The 19,335-nt window shown below is 42.0% G+C and overlaps 1 protein-coding gene across 2 annotated transcripts in view; it reads right to left on the bottom strand.

Moving 5' to 3' along the window:
• The window catches only part of DCLK1 (doublecortin like kinase 1), a 1,249,627-nt gene that overhangs the window by 234,219 nt on the left and 996,073 nt on the right, over positions 1-19,335 (bottom strand). For both annotated transcript variants that reach the window (XM_086935106.1, XM_086935105.1), the window contains exon 8: positions 15,734-15,842. In XM_086935106.1, coding sequence (XP_086791232.1) covers positions 15,734-15,842 — 109 coding nt within the window. The remainder of the gene's footprint in view (positions 1-15,733; positions 15,843-19,335) is intronic.

The following is a 19,335-nucleotide window of genomic DNA, read 5'->3' as shown; positions in this document are numbered from 1 at the left end:
ACATGACATGGGTTGAGGGTTTTAAAGATTGGATAAGGGAATTTTTTTTAGTAAATAAGGACTCAGCAGAGCCTTTTGCAGTATGGGGGGCATTCAAAGCAGCAGCCCGGGGACAGATTATAGCATTTTCTTGCAATAAAGCAAATGACCGAAAAAGAAAAATTTCTGCCCTTCAGTGTGCTGCTAAGAATGAGTATACATTGAAACTGAATCAAAAACCTAATAACTGGGAACAAGCTAAAGCATTGCTTAGGGACTTCTTCATCCTGGAAGAGATAAATAGCTCAAAAGCCTTTCAACAAAAGCTATATGAAGACAGTCAACTCATGGGTAAGCTGCTGGCAAATTCGATCAGGAAAAAACAAGAGTCGTCCATCATTTTAAAAATCCAAGACCCGTCAGGTGGAATAGATACTCGAAGTGAGGGAATCGCGAAAATATTCCTTGATCATTACGAGAGAATATACTCTACTGATATTCAAGTGGAGGAAATATTGATCAGGGAATACTTTGATAATTTAAATATCCCCAAAATTTCCAACTTCAGATCTAATCAAATAGGCTGTGATATAAGTCATCTGGAAATTCAGAATAGTATAAAAGCCACAGCGGGAGCAAAGGCCTCAGGGATAGATGGATTCCCAATCGAATTTTATAAGGTTTTTTTGAAGGAATTAGAAGATCCCTTGAAACATTTATTTAATTATATTAGACTAGGTGGTAGGGTTCCCTCAGAGTTTAAAGAGTCCACAATTATTAGTTTTGTTAAGAAAGGCAAGAATCCGGAGGACGTAAATTCCTATAGACCAATTAGTCTATTAAACTCTGATTATAAGGTTTTCATGAAAATTTGGGCTCAAAGATTCGTGTTGGCAGCCCAGGAGGTAATACATCAAGACCAAACGGGTTTTATAGCCGGTCGTAGTATGGCTGCCAACACAGAATATTTAATACAGGCACTAGATTATTTTAATATTAATTCAATTTCTGCATGCATTCTTATGATTGATGCAGAAAAAGCATTTGATTTAGTCAACTGGTCAGCATTATTTTTTTCTTTGGGTTATTTTGGATTCCCCGCCCCTATTATTAACATGTTACAAAATATCTATGAAGGGGCATCAGCCCAGGTGATAATAAATGCCAAGCAAGCTGGGAAGATTAAAATAAAACGGGGTACTAGACAAGGTTGCCCCTTATCACCCCTGCTTTTCACCTTTTTTATCGAACCCCTGGTAATAAAAATAAGAAATAATGAAGCAATATCTTCCCCAATTGCTGGAATGTCGAAGTTAAAACTATTTGCCGACGACATCATCCTTTACATGGCTCCTGATAAAGAAAATATCTTACATCTTATGAGCTTCAGGAATATGAGAAGATAGGGGGATATAAAATCAATGAGAAAAAAACTGAAGTTCTTATTATAAATTCAAATTTAGATTTCCTTCCGCCAGATCTTCAGCTCCAAGCAGAAAAAAGGGACCCAATAAGATATTTAGGGATTTATGTGACCAGAGACTATCAAGAACTTTTTCAACTGAATTACATAAAAACAAAGAATAAAATTAAGAGCCTTTTAGAACAATGGGATATACTGCCCCTATCATTGATTGGCAGAGTGGCATTGATTAAGATGAACATATTACCTCTGCTTTTATTTTTGTTTAGTAATATTCCAATCAAAGTCAATATGGCCTTTTTTAACAAACTAGAATCCATGATGAGAAAATGTATTTGGAACAAAAAGGCCAATAGAGTCAAACTCGCGGTAATACAACTTCCTGTTAACCAAGGCGGGCTTGCTCTTCCCCATTTTAATACATATTACGAAGCAGCTTTTTTCGATATAATGGCAGGATTATTAAAGGCTAGACAGACAAGAGACAACTTTTTTTTAAATAGAATGCTTGAGGAATCAGGCTCTCAAATTCCTATCTTCTTAAAAACTGCAAAGCTTCCAAAGAGAACACGATACAAGACACTGATAGGGTATTCATCAAGATTACGGCTGCTATTTGAAAAACATGGTTCAGATGGATCTATTTATTTGAAACTGTCAGAATGTGCTAAAATGGGTCTTAGGATTTCTTCAAGTCATCTGACAGAATGGGAATCGGCCGGATTCTGTGAAATAAGGCATCTTCTTACTCAAAATACCTTAATTAGCTGGCAAATGGTTAGAGATAGAACGCATCCGAGGCGGCTCATGTTTTTTCAATATTTGCAATTGATTTATTTTATAAGAAAAGAAGTAGGAAGTCTAGATTCAACACCCAATGCTTTGCTAACAGCGCTATATGGGGAGAAACATAAGGGTATTGGATTCTGGTATAAAAAGCTACCCCCTTCTGGATCATCTACTATAATAATTAACCACTTGGAGAAAATAAATCTTACATTACAGTGTGTATTGTCAGATAAAGACTGGGAGACAATATGTTATTTAGGAAACAGAGCACTTCGAGCAGCTAACTATAAGCGAATGTCCTTTCTTTCTCGCTGGCTGGCATATTACACCCCGGAGGCCCTACAGAGAATGTTCCCTGAATGTGAGAACAAATGTTTTAGATGAAAAACCAGGGGACAGGGTGGTTGGTATCATATTTTTTTTCTCATGTCCAAAGTTAGAACCCTTCTGGAAGGAGATTTTCGCAGATTTGGAAATAGCAACTGGGAAAATTCTTCTTCCAGAAGGGGAAGTGGCCCTTTTTGGCATCAGTAAAGACAGGAATAGGTTTAATGAATCAGAAGAAGTGTTTATTTTTATTTCCGCTGCCGTGGCACGGTCCCTGATTTTGCAAAATTGGAAATCTACGTTGAGTCCATGTCATGTTAAGTGGGTTAATAAAATGAGAAGAACATATAATTTTGAGAGAGCCTATGCAGGTAGAGTGGGTGCAATTGCAAGATTTGAAAGGAATTGGAAACATTTTAACAAGCTTGAACTGTTAAAAGGAAGGTGATTGTTATATTTTAGTTAATTGTAAGTATTGTAAATATCCATCTGCCGTGTTATATCAAATTGCTAAACACTTTTATCATATATATTAGTCGTTATTGTATTTGCACTTCATGAAGTGTATTACTATTTGTGTTACTATGCATCGGCACTTTATTGCATTAGTCACTTTATATAGGTCAAATTTTGCACGTAATAACAATATCACTTTCAAGCGTCGGTCTTTTTCACTTTTGCACTAGCACTTTATGAACGGCATAATAATAATAATCTTGATGCTGCTATTATCAGTTGTTTATATATTGGGTAACCTAATATGTTTTGGAACTAATATCTTAAATACTGTAATAATATATTTTTTTTTCTTTTTTGTGCATTATTGCAGTTTTTGTATTATCGCTGTGGTATTTTTTTTTTTTTTTTTGTGTAGGGTTGTCTCTTGGATACTGTAAATTTTTTCTAATGTATGTCTAAGTATGAAAAAATTAATGTACCAATGTATATAACATTTTTTTTTTCACCTACGGCTTGTAATAAAAAAAAATTAAAAAAAAAAAAAAGAGGAATGTTTTGTAGTAATAGGGCAGTGCTACAAAACATACTACAAAGGGCTATGCACAAACTGCACTTTTGTATTAACGTACAATTTTGAGTAAGCATACTACTACTATTCTGTATTGTAAGTTGTAATAACTTACAACTTTGTATTAAGTTCCTACCTCAGTTATTTTCTATGGGACGGTGTTGCAGTACCAGTGGTTGGCCATGTGTATTGAAGAACTTCCTACAAAAGAGTAAGCTACTACAAAAGTGCATGTTATGAATATTAAAAAGTATGAAAATTACTTAAAGATTAAGTCTTAGTCAAAAGTGCAAGTTACCTTCGTAATTAAGGCCCTTTATGTATACAGACTGATGTCCAGAAAGCTGATTCATCTATGGTAGCTATGCAGGGCACATAGCTGCCCAGGTTTAAAATACCTGATACACAGCTGTACATGTGACTGGCAAACAAATGACCACGCAGACTGACGTGCCTCGCTTTTACAGTCTGCAGTACCCCCAAAACCCCTGTGATTAACTAATTGGAGGTGATTATATTTGCCATGTTGTGGTAACTTACCTTTATACAGGAGGGTGCACTGTATCCTGATGCAGTGCTAGGTTACACTGCCTTCCCCACACTAATTTACTGAGCCGCGAACCTAGGCTCTTGATACCATCATTGACCAACCCAAAAGCTTTGTACACGAGGCAGAAAAAATGTAAACCACCTCCTGGGTGATCTACATTTTCTGACTGTCTAAGAACATAATGTGTGTTGGAAACGTGTCACACTCAGCAAGTTTTCCCTTATTTACACATGAATCAGATTGATTTCCTTTTTGGACGCATTGGCACGTTTGCATCCCGGTCCGTAGTTCCCTTCTGTAATACTCAAATACTCCTCAGGGGTTGTTAACTAAGGGCTGTGCAGGGACTTGTGTGTTGCTGTGCAATTTTGCACTGGGTCAGCAAGATTTTTTTTTAATGGTAAGTAAATTGATGCAATGCTTTGCATCACTTTTGACCATGCAGGGCCCTGCACAAATCCTTATCTACAGATGGCCCTTTGAGCAGTGATTACCTGTTTTGTAACACAGCCCCGTAATACTCATATTTGAGAGCAGCACAGGGATTGGATGGGGAGGAAATGATGTTGGCCCAGGCACTGCTGGGACCAGAACTGAAAGCAGAGGAGTGCAAGGTGGCCAGAAACACCAGTTACGTTTTTTTTTTAAATGATCAAACCCCTCTCCCTGTGCCCTCCCCCTGCAGCCCCTGCAGCCCCTGCACCCAAACCTCCCTGCCCCACCACTCTTTATCAGTGTCGTCCACCACTTATTCAATGACCATCTAGTCATAAGGTGCAATCAAGACGCGGAAATATTGGTATTTGGCTATTGTGGTCTTTGGCATGGCAGAGCCCCCAAGAAAAACTTTGAGCCACAACACTTATTTTTATATTAGTTGGTAAATTTAACAATGTTAACTAACACGATTAAAACAGCAGAAGCAAGTTTCAGCACAGACACTTAAAAATATTTGTTGCCAAAAATCATGCAAGTTGGATTTAAAAGAAACACATAAATTAATTGAGCCATAACAACGGAGAAAGACTACCACGTATGCCTCTTATTGCTACTAATCTGTTTGAATTATTGGTTACAGCTCGTGATTTTTCATTTTCTCTAAGCATCCCAAAGTTCATCAGATTTAGTTTGTACTACAAATCGATGTGTTTCTGTGGATAACAGAAGATATGACTATCTTCCTCAGGACAAAACGATTTTGCCCACGTTTACATACAGAGACAAATTAAAAACCTTTTCTAATGTGCTATTAATCTTTAATTCCCGCCTAAGTATATGGAGTCCGGAATGGATCAGCGGATTCCAGAGTCACTGTCTGACAAATTCAATGACACATCCAGTGGAAATACTTCTTATGTAGTTAATTCTACAGGGGATCCATATAATTCAGGAGATCGTTGTGCTTCAATATATGTACCATCACCTACAGTTGAAATAAATCTACTCTTATTCGAGGTTGTAACTGGTAGATCTGTTTAATTAATCAAAAAATCCTGTAGTTTCCTTGTACCTCGTATTTCAGGTTGTGGATGATTGTTATTGGGTGTCGGACTGTATGATAGGTTTGGTAGAGTTGAGGGTTCGGTGTCCCTTTTTTTTCATGATTGGTATGGTTTCCTCAGTCTCAAATTTCAATTATCAAATTGCTAATTGAAATGTGAGACCGAGGTGACCACACCGATCCTGAATTAGCAATTTGCTAATTGAAACCTCAAGTAACATCAAGTCAGTGGCCATCGGTCTCACGGATGAGTTTTCCCAAAATTACTGGGCTCTTTAGTGACGTTAAGCAAGATCATAAAAGTTGCTATCTACAGAACATGAGAACACAAAGCCAATTTCTCTTTTCTTGCCAAAAGATCACCAAGGAAGAGCGATAATATTACAGGGTAGAAAAATTGTGCTGAGTCAGCTAATTGTACGGAAACACCTACTCACCAAGTAGCATATATTAGCGCACTGCACTGCAGCAGTCGCCAAGGTCTGTTTTTGGTTCCCAAGCTAATATCAATCTCTAATTCCTCAGAGGAGCTGAGTAGCTGACAACATATATATAGCCTAAATACGATTAGAACAACTGTAGTTTACGGGAATCTTTGTTTGAATCCTTTTTAGGTCGAAGCCTGATTGCAGGGCATAGCCCTGCTGTAGGCAGAGAGATATTGTGAGGAGAAGAATTCAGTACGACGTGAAACCACGCCCCTTTTTTCCATTGGCAGGCCTCTGGAAACAGAGGCCTGCCATTGGAAAAAGCTCCTGTTTAGCAGACTTGTCTGCTCTGGATCCCGCCTCTCAAGGACTCCATGACCTGCCTTACGGTAGCACGACAATATATCTTGAAATATTGCCTTGGCAACCATGAGGCAGGTCAGGGAGTCCTGGAGGGGCGGGATTCAGTGGCTGTGTCCGCCCCCCTTTTTTTTTTTGTTGCCCATTTTTGCAGTCATTCCTGCGCGAGGTAGGGGAGAGGCGGTGCTGGTTCCTGAAAGCTCCAAGTCGACTTCTTTTATTTAGATCCATTTCACGGCTGCTCCCTCGCTGTCCTCCCTGTCAGTGCGGAGAACAAGGGCTGTAGCAGGGCGGAGCGGGTTTCATCTCATGGGTAATACCTATTGCTTTGGAATAACTGCGACTGGATTTCTTCCAGGTGCGCGCAGTTCTATCTTATTTCACCAGTTACTGAAATTGGAAATATTTTAGCGTTGTACTTTAATTTCTCGCCGAGGGCCTTTTCCGACAGACGCTTCTATTTCAGTCTAGAATTTAAACCCCTAGCCTAGACTCCTGCCATGCACGACCTGCTCAGACCTCGTGTCTGTGTTCATTCTGTTGCGACTCTTTAACCGCCTTTGTTCATCTCGCCCTTAACATGTTCGTCTGTGTAGTGTTGTCTCTTTTTTCTTTGCTTTGTTTAAACGGTGATGCGTCACGGCGTTGTGGGGGGAGGGGGGCAGACTGCTGCGTAATCATGCATCCCCCTCCGTAAACCACCATACTTAATTAAATACATTGCAGGCCCGGAATAGAGCCGTTCGTGCCTCAGTGTCGGTTTCTATCAATACTTGGCTGACGTCACAAGGTCACGCTGGGATGAATGCTGACCTCTCAACAGGGTCGGATTGGGACCAAAATTCGGCCCGGGCACTGATGAAAAAAGTGGCCCACATTCAAGAGGCGTGGCCCATATTTAAGGGGCGTGGCCCACATTCAAGGGGCGTGCCCTTTCATGAAACACCATTTGCACAGACAAGGAATGAAAGTGGGAGAATACTGTTCTTGCACACGACACAGGGCCAAGGTGACAATGGCCTACATGCTGAGCAACTAAAAAAAATAGCAAGGCCCCTTTTTGTCACAAAATTATTCCAGCCCTCCAGCACAGAAGCACCTGAAAAGCAGCAAAGCCCCTGCTATTACTAACCTACTCAGCCCTCCCCAGACCTTCAGCTCAGGAGCACATGAACAGAGGTAAGGCCCCTGCAATTAGTAAATTAATCAACCCTCCAGGCCTTGGTTAAATGTCCTGGCAGGGGAGCACAGAACACAGCTTTCTGGGTCATCCAAGGTAGTCAGGTAGCCAGGGGGGAGGCTGAGGTGAAGCTGGTGCATTAGAAGTGCCTTCCCAGTGTGTTCTGGCAGTTTGAGTGTTTACCATTTACTGTAGTATTATCCTTGTACCTGTGTATGGTACCCTTTTGTAACTTGCACAAGTCACTTTTCTCTTGTAACACACTGTTTGCTACCTCTCACTTTTGTTTGCTTTAGATACTTGCACAAGTGCCACCATTGCCTATGTAACGTTTGTTCTTGTGCTGGTGTGTCTGCCATTAATTGCAGTATCAAAACTCTACTTGTACTTTGTACGCTTTTGTAACCTGCACACATATCTCTTTTTCCTCCTGTAATGTATCGTTTGCTCCTCTTGTATTTTGGTTGCTCGCTATTGTCACTTTTGATTCTTGCAACTTAACGTTTGCTTTTGTAATTTGTCCACTTATAATTTTCTCCTCATGTATTATTGCTGTTCCTAGTGTGAAGCGCTCTGACATCTTTGGGTAAAGTCCGCGCTATATAAAATCGCATAAATAAATAAATAAATAAAACAAAAAAATTCCAAACATCACCAGGCCCCCACAGCAAGACCCATTCTTCCTCGTCCACTATGCCCTGAATGTGAAGGGCTGTGGGCGAGGTGTTAAGACTAACACCGTTTCTGGGCTGCATGGGCCCCAGGGGGGCCGAGGTGAAAATGGCTCATAGGCCTGAGCAACACCTGGCCCCCTAGGAGGCCGATTCTTGCAAACAATCACCCCTCCCCAGCCTAGCCTCAGCTTGATTGCTTGGCAGGGCAGGGGTGAAGGAGAGGCCACAGCTGGCAATCGCTGTCCGGCCGCACAGCGAGGCTGCTTTAATTTTCTCTGTCTGTCTCCGTGCACTCTGTGGGCCGTTTTTTTTTCTCCCCTTTCCTACTCCACTCTCTGTGGACTGGGACAGGGGAGAAAAAAACGGCCCACAGAGGGCACTGAGGCACCGGCCCTTCGGCCCATTCCCGAATACCCGCCTTGCCAATCCACCCCTGCCTCTCAACCATCAGTGGCTGGCTCGGGGGAATGCAAAGGATTGGATGAATATTTGCTTTAATGACATATGTTGTGTTGCCAGGCCAGCACTTGTATAGCGCCTTTACTATCGGCATGGCACTATTGCACTTTCTTGATCTGGGTGCCATTTTCACATTGTTCGGGGATTTCCTTTAATTGGTTGTTTAATTGGTATGTTAGGCTAAATTAGCCGTTCTGCCATTCTTCTGAATAACGTGTCTGTTTTCGGAAAGGCAAATTATAAGCGCCTGTGCTGGGTCTGGTGGCTCAGTGAACTAATGTATCCACATCACGCTTAAAAGTTACAATCCTGGCACGGCTACTTTGTCTTTCATCCTCGTGAGGTCAGTAAAATGAATACCATTTAGTTAGTAAAAATTCGATATGCTATTCTGTGCTAAGAGCCCTGGGCGGTGAATGTGCACTTCGCGAATGCAGGTAAGAAACTCAATGCAAAGCACTCATTTGTGGGGATAGGAATTTCATTTTCCTGGCATGCATAGCTAGACAGGGACTACACTGGCTAGACCCAAGACAGGAATACACCCCAGCATGGCTATCATTTGAGCGCGGACTACTAAAAGGCATGAACCCTATAACCCTCCTGACAGCCACACGACACCCAGCAGTGAAGGATAACCCCGTCCTCAAGAACACAAAGACAGCTCTTCTGAGCGTCGACAAACTACTGTCAACAAGCATCAGGGGAGGCCAATTTGAATCCCTCTGGCACAACCCCATTTTAAAATACAGAGATAAGGTTCTAGACATGCCTGAGTGGTACAGACATGGCATATCCACGGCCCATGACCTTCAAAGACAGGGCGAGAACACAACTTTCGATACACTCAAGGAAGCGCACAACCTACAAAACATAGAACTATACAACTTCCTGAAAATAAAAGTAGCAATTAGGAAGGCAAACCTTACAAGCCAGACACCTTCGCTCTTACAGCTTGCAGCCAATCTCAACATAATAGGACACCAAATAGCACACCTATACAGAGCCCTACGCCCCAAAAACACCAAACTCAATGATAAGGTCACAAACTTTTGGGGGACTTTAGCAGGGAAGGAACTAAGCGAGACCGAAAAGGCAGAATTATGGAGATCGACCACTAGGAAAAAGATAACTGCTTCACTAAATCAGACCAAATACTGGTTAGTGCACAAGGCATACTGGACACCGGCCCGCCTATCCACCCTGGGGATCCGAGAGAGCGATACATGCTGGAATTGTGACAGTGGAAGGGGGGACTTAGAACATCTCCTACTCAGCTGTCCTCAGATCAAGGATTTCTGGGAAAGAACGGGGAAGCTTATCAATGACATCACTGCAGTAGCCATACACATAGATTTCCCAAGTCTAGTCCTGGGCTTTGCATCCCCGTCCATCACAACAACAGAAGACCGTGACCTCATTGACCTACTGTTGACGGCTGCAGTCAAAATAATCCTAAGCAACTGGAAAGACACCACAAAAGCTACACCACAGGCGTGGCTCAACTGGGTCACTTTCCTAAGAGGGGCAGATAACATTACAGCGAAACACTCACCGAAAACACACAGGCAATCAAACATATGGAGGCCCCTAGACCTCTACCTTTCATCACATAAACCCCCCTAGGCGCAGACACTAGACACTAGACAGCCATCAAGGGACACACTATAGGGACCCACACTCTAACAAAAGAAACCTGCGAGGAAGAACACTCTCCTATCTCCATTCCTACCTCTATCCCTCTCTATCCTCTCTATCGTCCGGGGCGTTATACCCACCAGGCAGCGCAAAGGGGGGAAAGAAGACAACGCCAAGCAAGACTCGGAAAACGGACTTCTTCTTTTTTTTGGACTAGTCGAACTATCCGACCCCACGCACCATGGCAAGGAACGAACTATTGCAGGACAATATTGCTATACCCCCCCCCCCCCGGCGCCTTCTTTTTCTTTTTTCTTTTTCTCCTCTTTCTTTCCGCCACTCATGTATGCTCCATGTAAATATATTTTTTTTTATATACAATAAAAAATTACAGAAATTAAAAAGGAATTTCATTTTCCTCATCAGACTTTAATTCCGAGCAAGAGAGCAAGGCAGAAAAGGAGAAGGAACAGGAAGCCAAGAAGAGTGGTGCAGCTGATAAAAGCGGAGATGAAAAAGAACCTGAAAGACGGAGAAAGAAACGGGAAACGTACGGAGGTGGAAAATGAGGCATTCCATGGAATTAACACTAGCCTTGGTAGCTGGCAACCTAGGGTTTTTGCTGCACTCTCAAAGGGCCCCTAACAAAAAAACATGGGGCCCTTGCACTTAGTTTATATTCGAATTAAGAAATGCCTGCACAGAAGCTCTTTCGTTATTTTGGGACTTTACAGAGTTCTGTGTAACTGTGCAAACTGCACCCAGGCCTACTTCCAACACCCCATTTTAGGTGCAGTGCTCCGTTGCTCTTTTTTTTTTTTTTTGCGGTTTTATATATAGTGCTAACTCGACCCGAAGGTATTGGAGCGCTTTACACGATCATCAATTGCGTTACAAAAGTACACATTCATTGTTGGTAGGCACAGGGTGATTAAGTGATTTGCCCAGAATCACAGGATGTTGGTCCGAGATTCGAAACCGGCTCCCCAGTTCCAAAGTCGGCAGCTCCTCCTAGGTTTGTGCTATATAAATACTAACACATGCATACAAGCAAGTCTGATTCTGAGCATTTGGCTGAACTGTGGAAAACATGGGAGGCCAGAGCACGGCTGTCAAATGTGAAATATTAGTCAATGAAAGCATCCCGATTTCAATAAAAAGAACAGGAAAACTTTTTACATGTGCTTACACTAATCTCTGACAATTAGATGGCGACAATTCTAACAACTAGAGCTATGTATTTTCTTTGCACAAAGTTGTCCAGGAGGCAGTCATTAGTCTGGAATTACGTCATATCAGTTTGCATGGAGTGAGTGAGAAAACATCATTTTGGGTTGGTGGTTGTGGTAAAATGGAGCATCCCCCTCGTTGCAATACATTGGGTGACACATGTAAAAGTGTGCTGTGTTCAGTTTGATGTGTAAATTAGGTGTACTGTGAGAGAAGTGTCATCATTGGGTTGGTAGTTTGTATCTGGAGGCATTGTGTTTTAAAGTTTTCATTGTAACTTTACACCGAATGTACAGTTAATATAGTTCATTTTATACCGCAAAGTATCGCGCCTTTTTGCTACACCTGCATGCATCCTACAAATGCTTATGACCGAGGCAGCATTTAAGTGCATAGTGGGTGCAGTGCCTGCCTTCAACACGGTGAGCGCGAGTGCAGGACACAGGCTGGTATTGAGGTTGTAGTTCATGACACATGACTGTCTGACGAGGGATGCTTTCAAGTTGGTCCCTGAAAAGGCAGTGTTTCTTTAGGTTTTTGGGAGAAGAGGACCGGCATCTGGCTCTTTCTTTCGTGTATTGTTCGATGATTTGGGTGGTTGCCTTCAACTCTGGTTTCTAGGAGGCGAACGAGCCTACGCACGTAGAGAGGCCCCGGGACTATGACTTTGATCCTCTGTTCCATTGGGAGTCACTGTAATGAGTTTTGTTTGGGTTTGAAGTTGCTGCGCTTGGGGCCACATGCCATGGACCGATGTGCGGAATCGTTAGTGACTACACAACCCAGGGTGGTGACCCAACTCAGCTAAGATTCTACACACTGGGTGATAGCCTCACGAATAAAGAGCGTGATCCCGAAAGGTAATTCTTTCACAGTCTCGTCATCTCAGAACGGAAACATTTTCAATATTATACACAACAAAACCATAGCTGTTGCATAATTATCTTAGGCAACTAAGAACCATTGACAAAGCCACTAGTCCTGGCTTGTTGTAGGTATAATGTTGCTTGTGTCTTAAAGCTGGATGTAATGACCGAAACAGCAAAATGGCAGTCAGGTGGCAAACTATGCTAAGCACACAATTTTGGCATGCGCGTTTTTGAGCCGTGTCTTAATTACTGCGGCCACGCCCTGTTGAGAGCCCCCGGCTCAGTTTTTTCCTTCCACTTAAAACCCCGCATAACACAAAAAACACTTTCCTTTACGAATGCGCCCAAATGTATTAATTTACAGCCCAACGTATGGACAATTGTCTGTATTCTTTGTTGTGTATACATGGCAATTGTGAAGTAGCTTTCTGGCTCCTAAACGTTTAGTACTATTCTTCTCAATATAAAAAAAAAAAAATGATCAAAGTGGAATGCTCATACAGTGCTCCGGACATGATGGTGCTTTAAATTAAACGCTTGCTGTTGAAATATGCAGTGATCCTTAAGTTACGAGTGAAATTCTAGCAAGTTCTACTTGGCTTTCCATCTAGTCAATGTTATTTGTAACGCACAAAGATAAAGAAGTTACAAATGAAACTGTGCAAAAGCAAGTTACTTAAGTATGAATTGCGTTTAAGATACATTATCGCAGAAGGCGTAAAAACAAGACCAGTACAATTTCTTCCAAAACTCCTTAAAACCAAAAACTTTATGGAAATCAGCAGTACTGAAATACTTTTTTGGAAGGGTAAGAATATGTATGACTGCAACATCTGACAAATTGGATTTGCCTGAGCCTCGGATTGCGGGAATGAAACATTAAATGAAGAACCATCTCAATCATTTAACAGAAGGTGAACGGAAAAGGCTTCCCGCGCATGGTAAAAATAAGAGCACTAAATGGCGCATTTCTGTCCTAGATGTTCCCTAACTGAGATATTGAGCAGCCCCTCTATTCCTTAGGGATGACCTATCTTAAGTAAACTGTGTAAGGGGTTTTCTCTTTCTCTGTTCTCCTATTATGCATTACACGTTTGACCAATCTTGCATATATGATCAAGTGAGCGTTTTCTATCATTTTGTTGTGATGGTTGGTGCTTGTGAGTTCATATGGGCTTTTTTTGAAGTACTGTGGATTATTCAGAAATTAATGGAATAAGGGCTCACCATCATTTCTAGCATCCCCTCTGTTACTAAAAGCCTGCCCAAATCATCCGTTTGGACCCTCGAAACTGCTAAAGGGAAGGACTTGTGCAGTAGGATCACTGCCCCTCTGGAACACTTGTTTCTTTGTGTGGTATACCGTCAGTGGGGTTTGTCTCTCTGCGTAGGGTTTGTCAGGGTTCTCACTCTACACCCCTCTCTCTACACCCCTCTCTCTACACCCCTCTCTCTCTCCACCCCTCTCTCTCTCCACCCCTCTTTCTCTCCACCCCCTCTCTCTCCACCCCCTCTCTCTCCACCCCCTCTCTCTCCACCCCCTCTCTCTCCACTCCCATTTGTCTCCACCCCCTCTCTCTAAACCCCCCCCTCTCTACACCCCCCTCTCTACACCCCCTCTCTCTACACCCCCCTCTCTCTACACCCCCCTCTCTCTACACCCCCCTCTCTCTCTCCACCCCTCTCTCTCTCTCTCTCTCCACCCCTCTCTCTCTCTACACCCCTCTCTACACACCCCTCTCTCTCTACACATCCCTCTTTCTACACCCCTCTCTCTCTACACACCCCTCTCTCTCTACACACCCCTCTTTCTACACCCATGTATTTTTCTGTGTGTGCGTCTCTATATGTGCATTTGTCTCTGTAAGTACGTCTCTTCTCTGTGTGTGCATCTTTGTTTCCATGTGTGTCTGTCTGTGTGTGCGTCTCTATACGCGTGTCAGTTTCTATGTGTACGTGACTGTCTGCGTCTCTGTGTGTATGTTTCTATGTGTGTGTCTGTCTCTCTGTGCGTTTGTGTGTGTTTGTCTTTGTGTGTATCGGTGCATGTGTCTCTCTGTATGTTTGTTTCTGTGTATATATCTACTGTTAGCCTCACTGGCAATGTAAACATGGCATGGGAACGCTATAATACACATACTTACTCCACAGATACATACAGACCTGCCATTCCTTAACACACACAGTACACAAACCAGCAAACATATCCAGCTAAATATAAACAATTCCAAATTCTCTAACTCTAACTAATGCGAGACCTGTTGCATTGCAAATGCTTGTTTTCTGCAGAAATTAAATTATGTAAAATGGAGACTGTTCAGCTTTTAGAATGGACCCTATATATTGGATCACAGAGGAATCATTGCTTTACTGCTTCAAGACTCAAGTGAAAAGTGAATTATGTCTAATTAAAAAGCTTTGAGATAATGAATAATATGCGTTTCTGAAAGCACAAAACCACGTAAACACACCTGACAAGAAAAATATGCATTTGTTAAAAATACTACATAAATTATTTTCATGAGCAGTCGCAGAGAGAGCTCTATCTGTGACATTTTTGACAGGGTAACATTTGAGAATTACATTTTTAAAAAACGAGCAAAAGAATTTCATGGCTCTATTCATGTCTATCTAGAGGTGCACAGGCAGTTATTGCAGATCACTTTTCTTTTTGGCCCCCACAAAAAACCAGCATGTCTGAAACATCACCAGCAAACAAATAAGGCAGGGTGCACTTGGAATCACCCAGGCTGCAGCACTGGCCTCCAAGATAAGATTATAAACTGAGCATATCCTGAACTCGTTTCTTGTTTTGCATGAAAACAATTCGGTTAGCTTATATTAAATCAAATGCTCGAATTAAAATGCAGTGCCTTCCTCGTTGCCAACATTTCGCCCCACTGTAGTGCCAGCAATTTTTTTCGTAGGCCTGCAGTGGATTATTACCAGATAGGTTTTCAATTACCGCGGCGCCTCCCCGTGCTTTGCTCACTGACCCTGCCTGGAAGTCTAATCGGCAACAAGAGTACTTCATTTAACACTTTATCGCAATGGAAAAATACCCACTGAAAAAAACTTGACATGATTAGTGCAAACAACACAATCTTTCCAATTGCAAGCTTGGAGTAGAATATAAGTGACGTGTTCACGTTGGATGCTGTTACGTAAATTCCTTACGTGGTCACGTTGTTAATCCCACCTGGTCTTTTGCAAAGGATCATACAGTTGACAATTCGGGCAAGTACTGCCAATGAGATGAGCCCGCAGTGGCAAAGATACAGGCACATTTGAATGCTTACCTTTCTATACATTCCTTTACAATGGCGAAATTTCCATCTCCTATTGTCCTTCCAACTTTATACCGTTCTGCTATTGAGACTGGCACCTGGAACCCTTCGTCCAACACGTCTGAAAGAACCATTTAGTGGGCATTTGTTAAACAAGCCGCTGTACAACTTTGTATTATTGGACGCAATGTCAATCACACACACACAAACACAAACTTTTTCGACATTAACAAAAGATCATGACTTGGACCCAAGAGGCCATAAACAACTCTCCAAGTTATCACATTCCACTCATCCATGATGGATTTGTGAGTTAGTTGAGTATCTTTTTGGAACCCAGCACAGGTGAAGGGTCGGAGAGATGCCACATTCCATCAATAGAAGTTGAGTGTGCCTTTGGAAATGTGATATAGGAGTCCACAATTTGTGTGATGATATACGCCATAGTGATCATTTCAACTTGTTTTCATAGTGCTTCATACCACACTTCTCCTGTTTCTAAGCAGCTGCGGCCGGCAGTGGGAGTACCTGCAGGTCGGTGACGTGGGAAGGGGCAGGGGCAGGGGCAGGGTGGGGGGTAGTAATGTATGGAATACGGAGTTTTACAGGTAAGTAAACATTTAAATAAATAAAACGAATTTCGTTGAGTGCACTGCAAACAACCTCTGCTACGGTTAACACTGACTACTTTGGTATCGATTGGTCAAGCAACCACTATACCAGCAAAATTCAAGAACCTCCAAGCACAGATGGGTGTACAGCCAAGGCAAACTGAAAAGTAAGTACGGCAAGGGTACAGCCACAGTTTTACAGGAGTGTGCAGAGTAATAGAAACAATCGTGAATTTCCAGGCCAATGCCAATGCCAATGCTCACAGCCATTCTCTTTCCCAAGGACGCATGGCATCACGGCTACCTGATTAGGCCAACCAGGTTGGCCTAATCAGGTAGGCAATAAAGGGCATGTAATTACAGATGCATTGGCCAAAGGTCTGCTTTGAGCAACAGGTACAGACACTACAGGAGACAGCTGGGGAAGGTAGGTGCTGCTTGCAGTTGATGCCCTTACTTTGAGCATCCAAAGGTGCTTGGCAGCTGCCCAACCCTGTCTCATGTGGCCTGCCCCAAAGAGTCTGTTGTCACCTAACATCAGTAAATTTTTCTTGCATTTCGTCCATCATCTGTTTGTGTGCTGCTAGTGCCTTCTGAGTGATCTTTGTTTACCTCTGTTTGGAACTCTGGCTCATGAAAACCTGTCCTTTCTAGCTATGTTCTTTCCCCGAGAACCCAGCACATGTACCTTGAGATTGGTGCTTAGATCAAACACTTTGGTTGAAAACATGAACGCATAGAATTGTTTTGAAAAATTAAAAATTAAATGAACAGAAGTGACGATGTATCTGAAAAAAAAAAGGGAAGTTGGAAAAACCCAAATGGAAAACAAAACCTTATTGCATTTAATTAAAGGTCAAGAAAGAAGCAGAGTGGGAGTCAGGAGGATAATGAGTAGGATAGAGAACACGAAAAGTGACAGGGCGATAAACCCAATCATAAAAAGCAAATTTTTTACAGCTAAATTAGTGTTCTAACTCATTGGGTTAGAAAAATATCCATATTAATAGGAAAAGAAGATTTATCAAACAATTGTTTTCAAACCATTTGATTAGACGCCGTTTTTACCCAAATGAATCAAACGATTAAGTTAGGGCTTAATTTACTATTTGGCAGCATTTTATTTTTATAAATAAAAAATCAAGACAAGGGCATCATTTTGTGGTTTTCCTGGTGGTAACGGGCATTGAAAACTGATCTGTATGTCTGCCCATATAAAGTAGGCGGGTGGGCATACATCCCAACTTCTGACGGCCCTTACTTCGTTGGAGGGGTCGTACCACTGTGGAGACAGAGTAGACTCCACTGTGGTTACACCAAAGGTCCGTATACATTTAAAACAGGTGGCAGTCTATTATATTGGAATAAAGGCTAGTCTGTTGCGAGGAGTTCCCTTTCTGCCAACCTAGAAATCCAGCCCTTAGTTGCTAGTTTTGTGCCACTGCTCTTTGAGCCAGAAGAGCCAAGGAGATCTTCTTGCACTGCAATATGCTGGAAAATAGCCCTGAGGAGGCCTAGGGCACTGTACAAGGAGGCACAAATTACAAATGCGGAATTACACAGAGTAGTGCATGAGATGAATGTATATTTGCTGGGGAAAGTTATAAGCCATAGCAATCCTTCATCGTACCAGCCACCCAGGAAGAAGTGAAAAAGTTTAACAATTCTGATTGATCTCTATGCTTTCCAATCGAGATAAATACAAGACACCCTATAACTGATATCTCTTTATTCTCACCTCAAGTCAAAGAATGGATAGGAGGTTGTCTCCCTGCTGGGAGTTGATGGCAGAAAAGAATAAAGGAAATTTCTTTAGTGGAAGCTCATATTGCAGTACATTTTTGGCTGTTAGTCAACAAAAACATGTTACCTGCACACTAGCATAAAATTGCACAGAAAGGACTGCACAGCATTCTGTTAATATCCTTAAACTTGTTATCTTGGTCTCTTTAAAATCAGCTGATCTTTTTGTATTAAGGGTTTTTTAAACATGAAAAGCATTGTGAGGTTATGTGACATATGTATACCCATGTATTGTATTACTCTTTCATACTATTATCCTATGCTCAACCCTTTGGTAGCTTGGCACAAAGCAGTCAGGCTTAACTTAGAGGCAATGTGTATAGTTGTATGAGAGTACATTTCAATAAATAAGTTAAGACCAAAACAACAAAAATCCAATTAGTAGAACGGGAGATATGCAATTTTAAAGATTTCAGTGAAAATAGTGGCAAAAAGCACCAAGAGCTAATTGTGGGTATCTGGTTGCACCGGTCCGGGACAAAGTCAAAAGTTCAGGCCGACCGCAATAACCACAGGGACCCACTTAGGTCTGCTGAACACAGTACTTAATCCTGATTATGAAGAGATAAGAAGTCCTGCGTCACAGCTGCATCCTGCACCTGAGGCAATGAGAGGTCCGGGTGAGGAGATGCGTCGTGCAATGGCGATTCGGGGAGCGGCGAAGTGTGATGCAATGTCCTTGCGTGGAGATGCAATTGGGAAAACAACAAGTGGTATAAAGGAATAAATACAGAACAATTATTCAGGAAGGTACTTTTAATTTACCCTCACCTCGTTTATCATTCACAATGAATATATCAAACAAAATTATATCCTCATAGCCAATAACACCTAATCAATGAAATGCACAAATAATGACATATATCATAACATTCTGTACATGGACACAAGCTCCACATAAAAAACACATAGTAACCCTAAAAATACATTTTTGGTAGTGGTTTCCATACAAATCTGGACAGACCACTAAGAGGTAGTAATCACAGAGACACACTTCAGAGTTAATCAACTGCTTCAATTGATTTACAGTGTGACACCCTATAATTTAGAAACACGCTATATTTCCATTGACTCCTCCTTAACAGTGTGGAGATGCGTCATGCTGCGGTGGTTCTGATGGACTTCGCTGGTCAAGGCGATGTCCTTGTGTGGAGATGTGTCACGCAGCAGTGGTTTCAATGGGCCGTGATGGACAATGCA

Source organism: Lissotriton vulgaris, chromosome 8, assembly GCF_964263255.1.
Source record: "Lissotriton vulgaris chromosome 8, aLisVul1.2, whole genome shotgun sequence".
In the NCBI taxonomy this organism is placed as follows: Eukaryota; Metazoa; Chordata; class Amphibia; order Caudata; family Salamandridae; genus Lissotriton; species Lissotriton vulgaris.
Note: the sequence above shows the minus strand (reverse complement) of the source record. Positions and strands in the feature narration are given on the sequence as shown.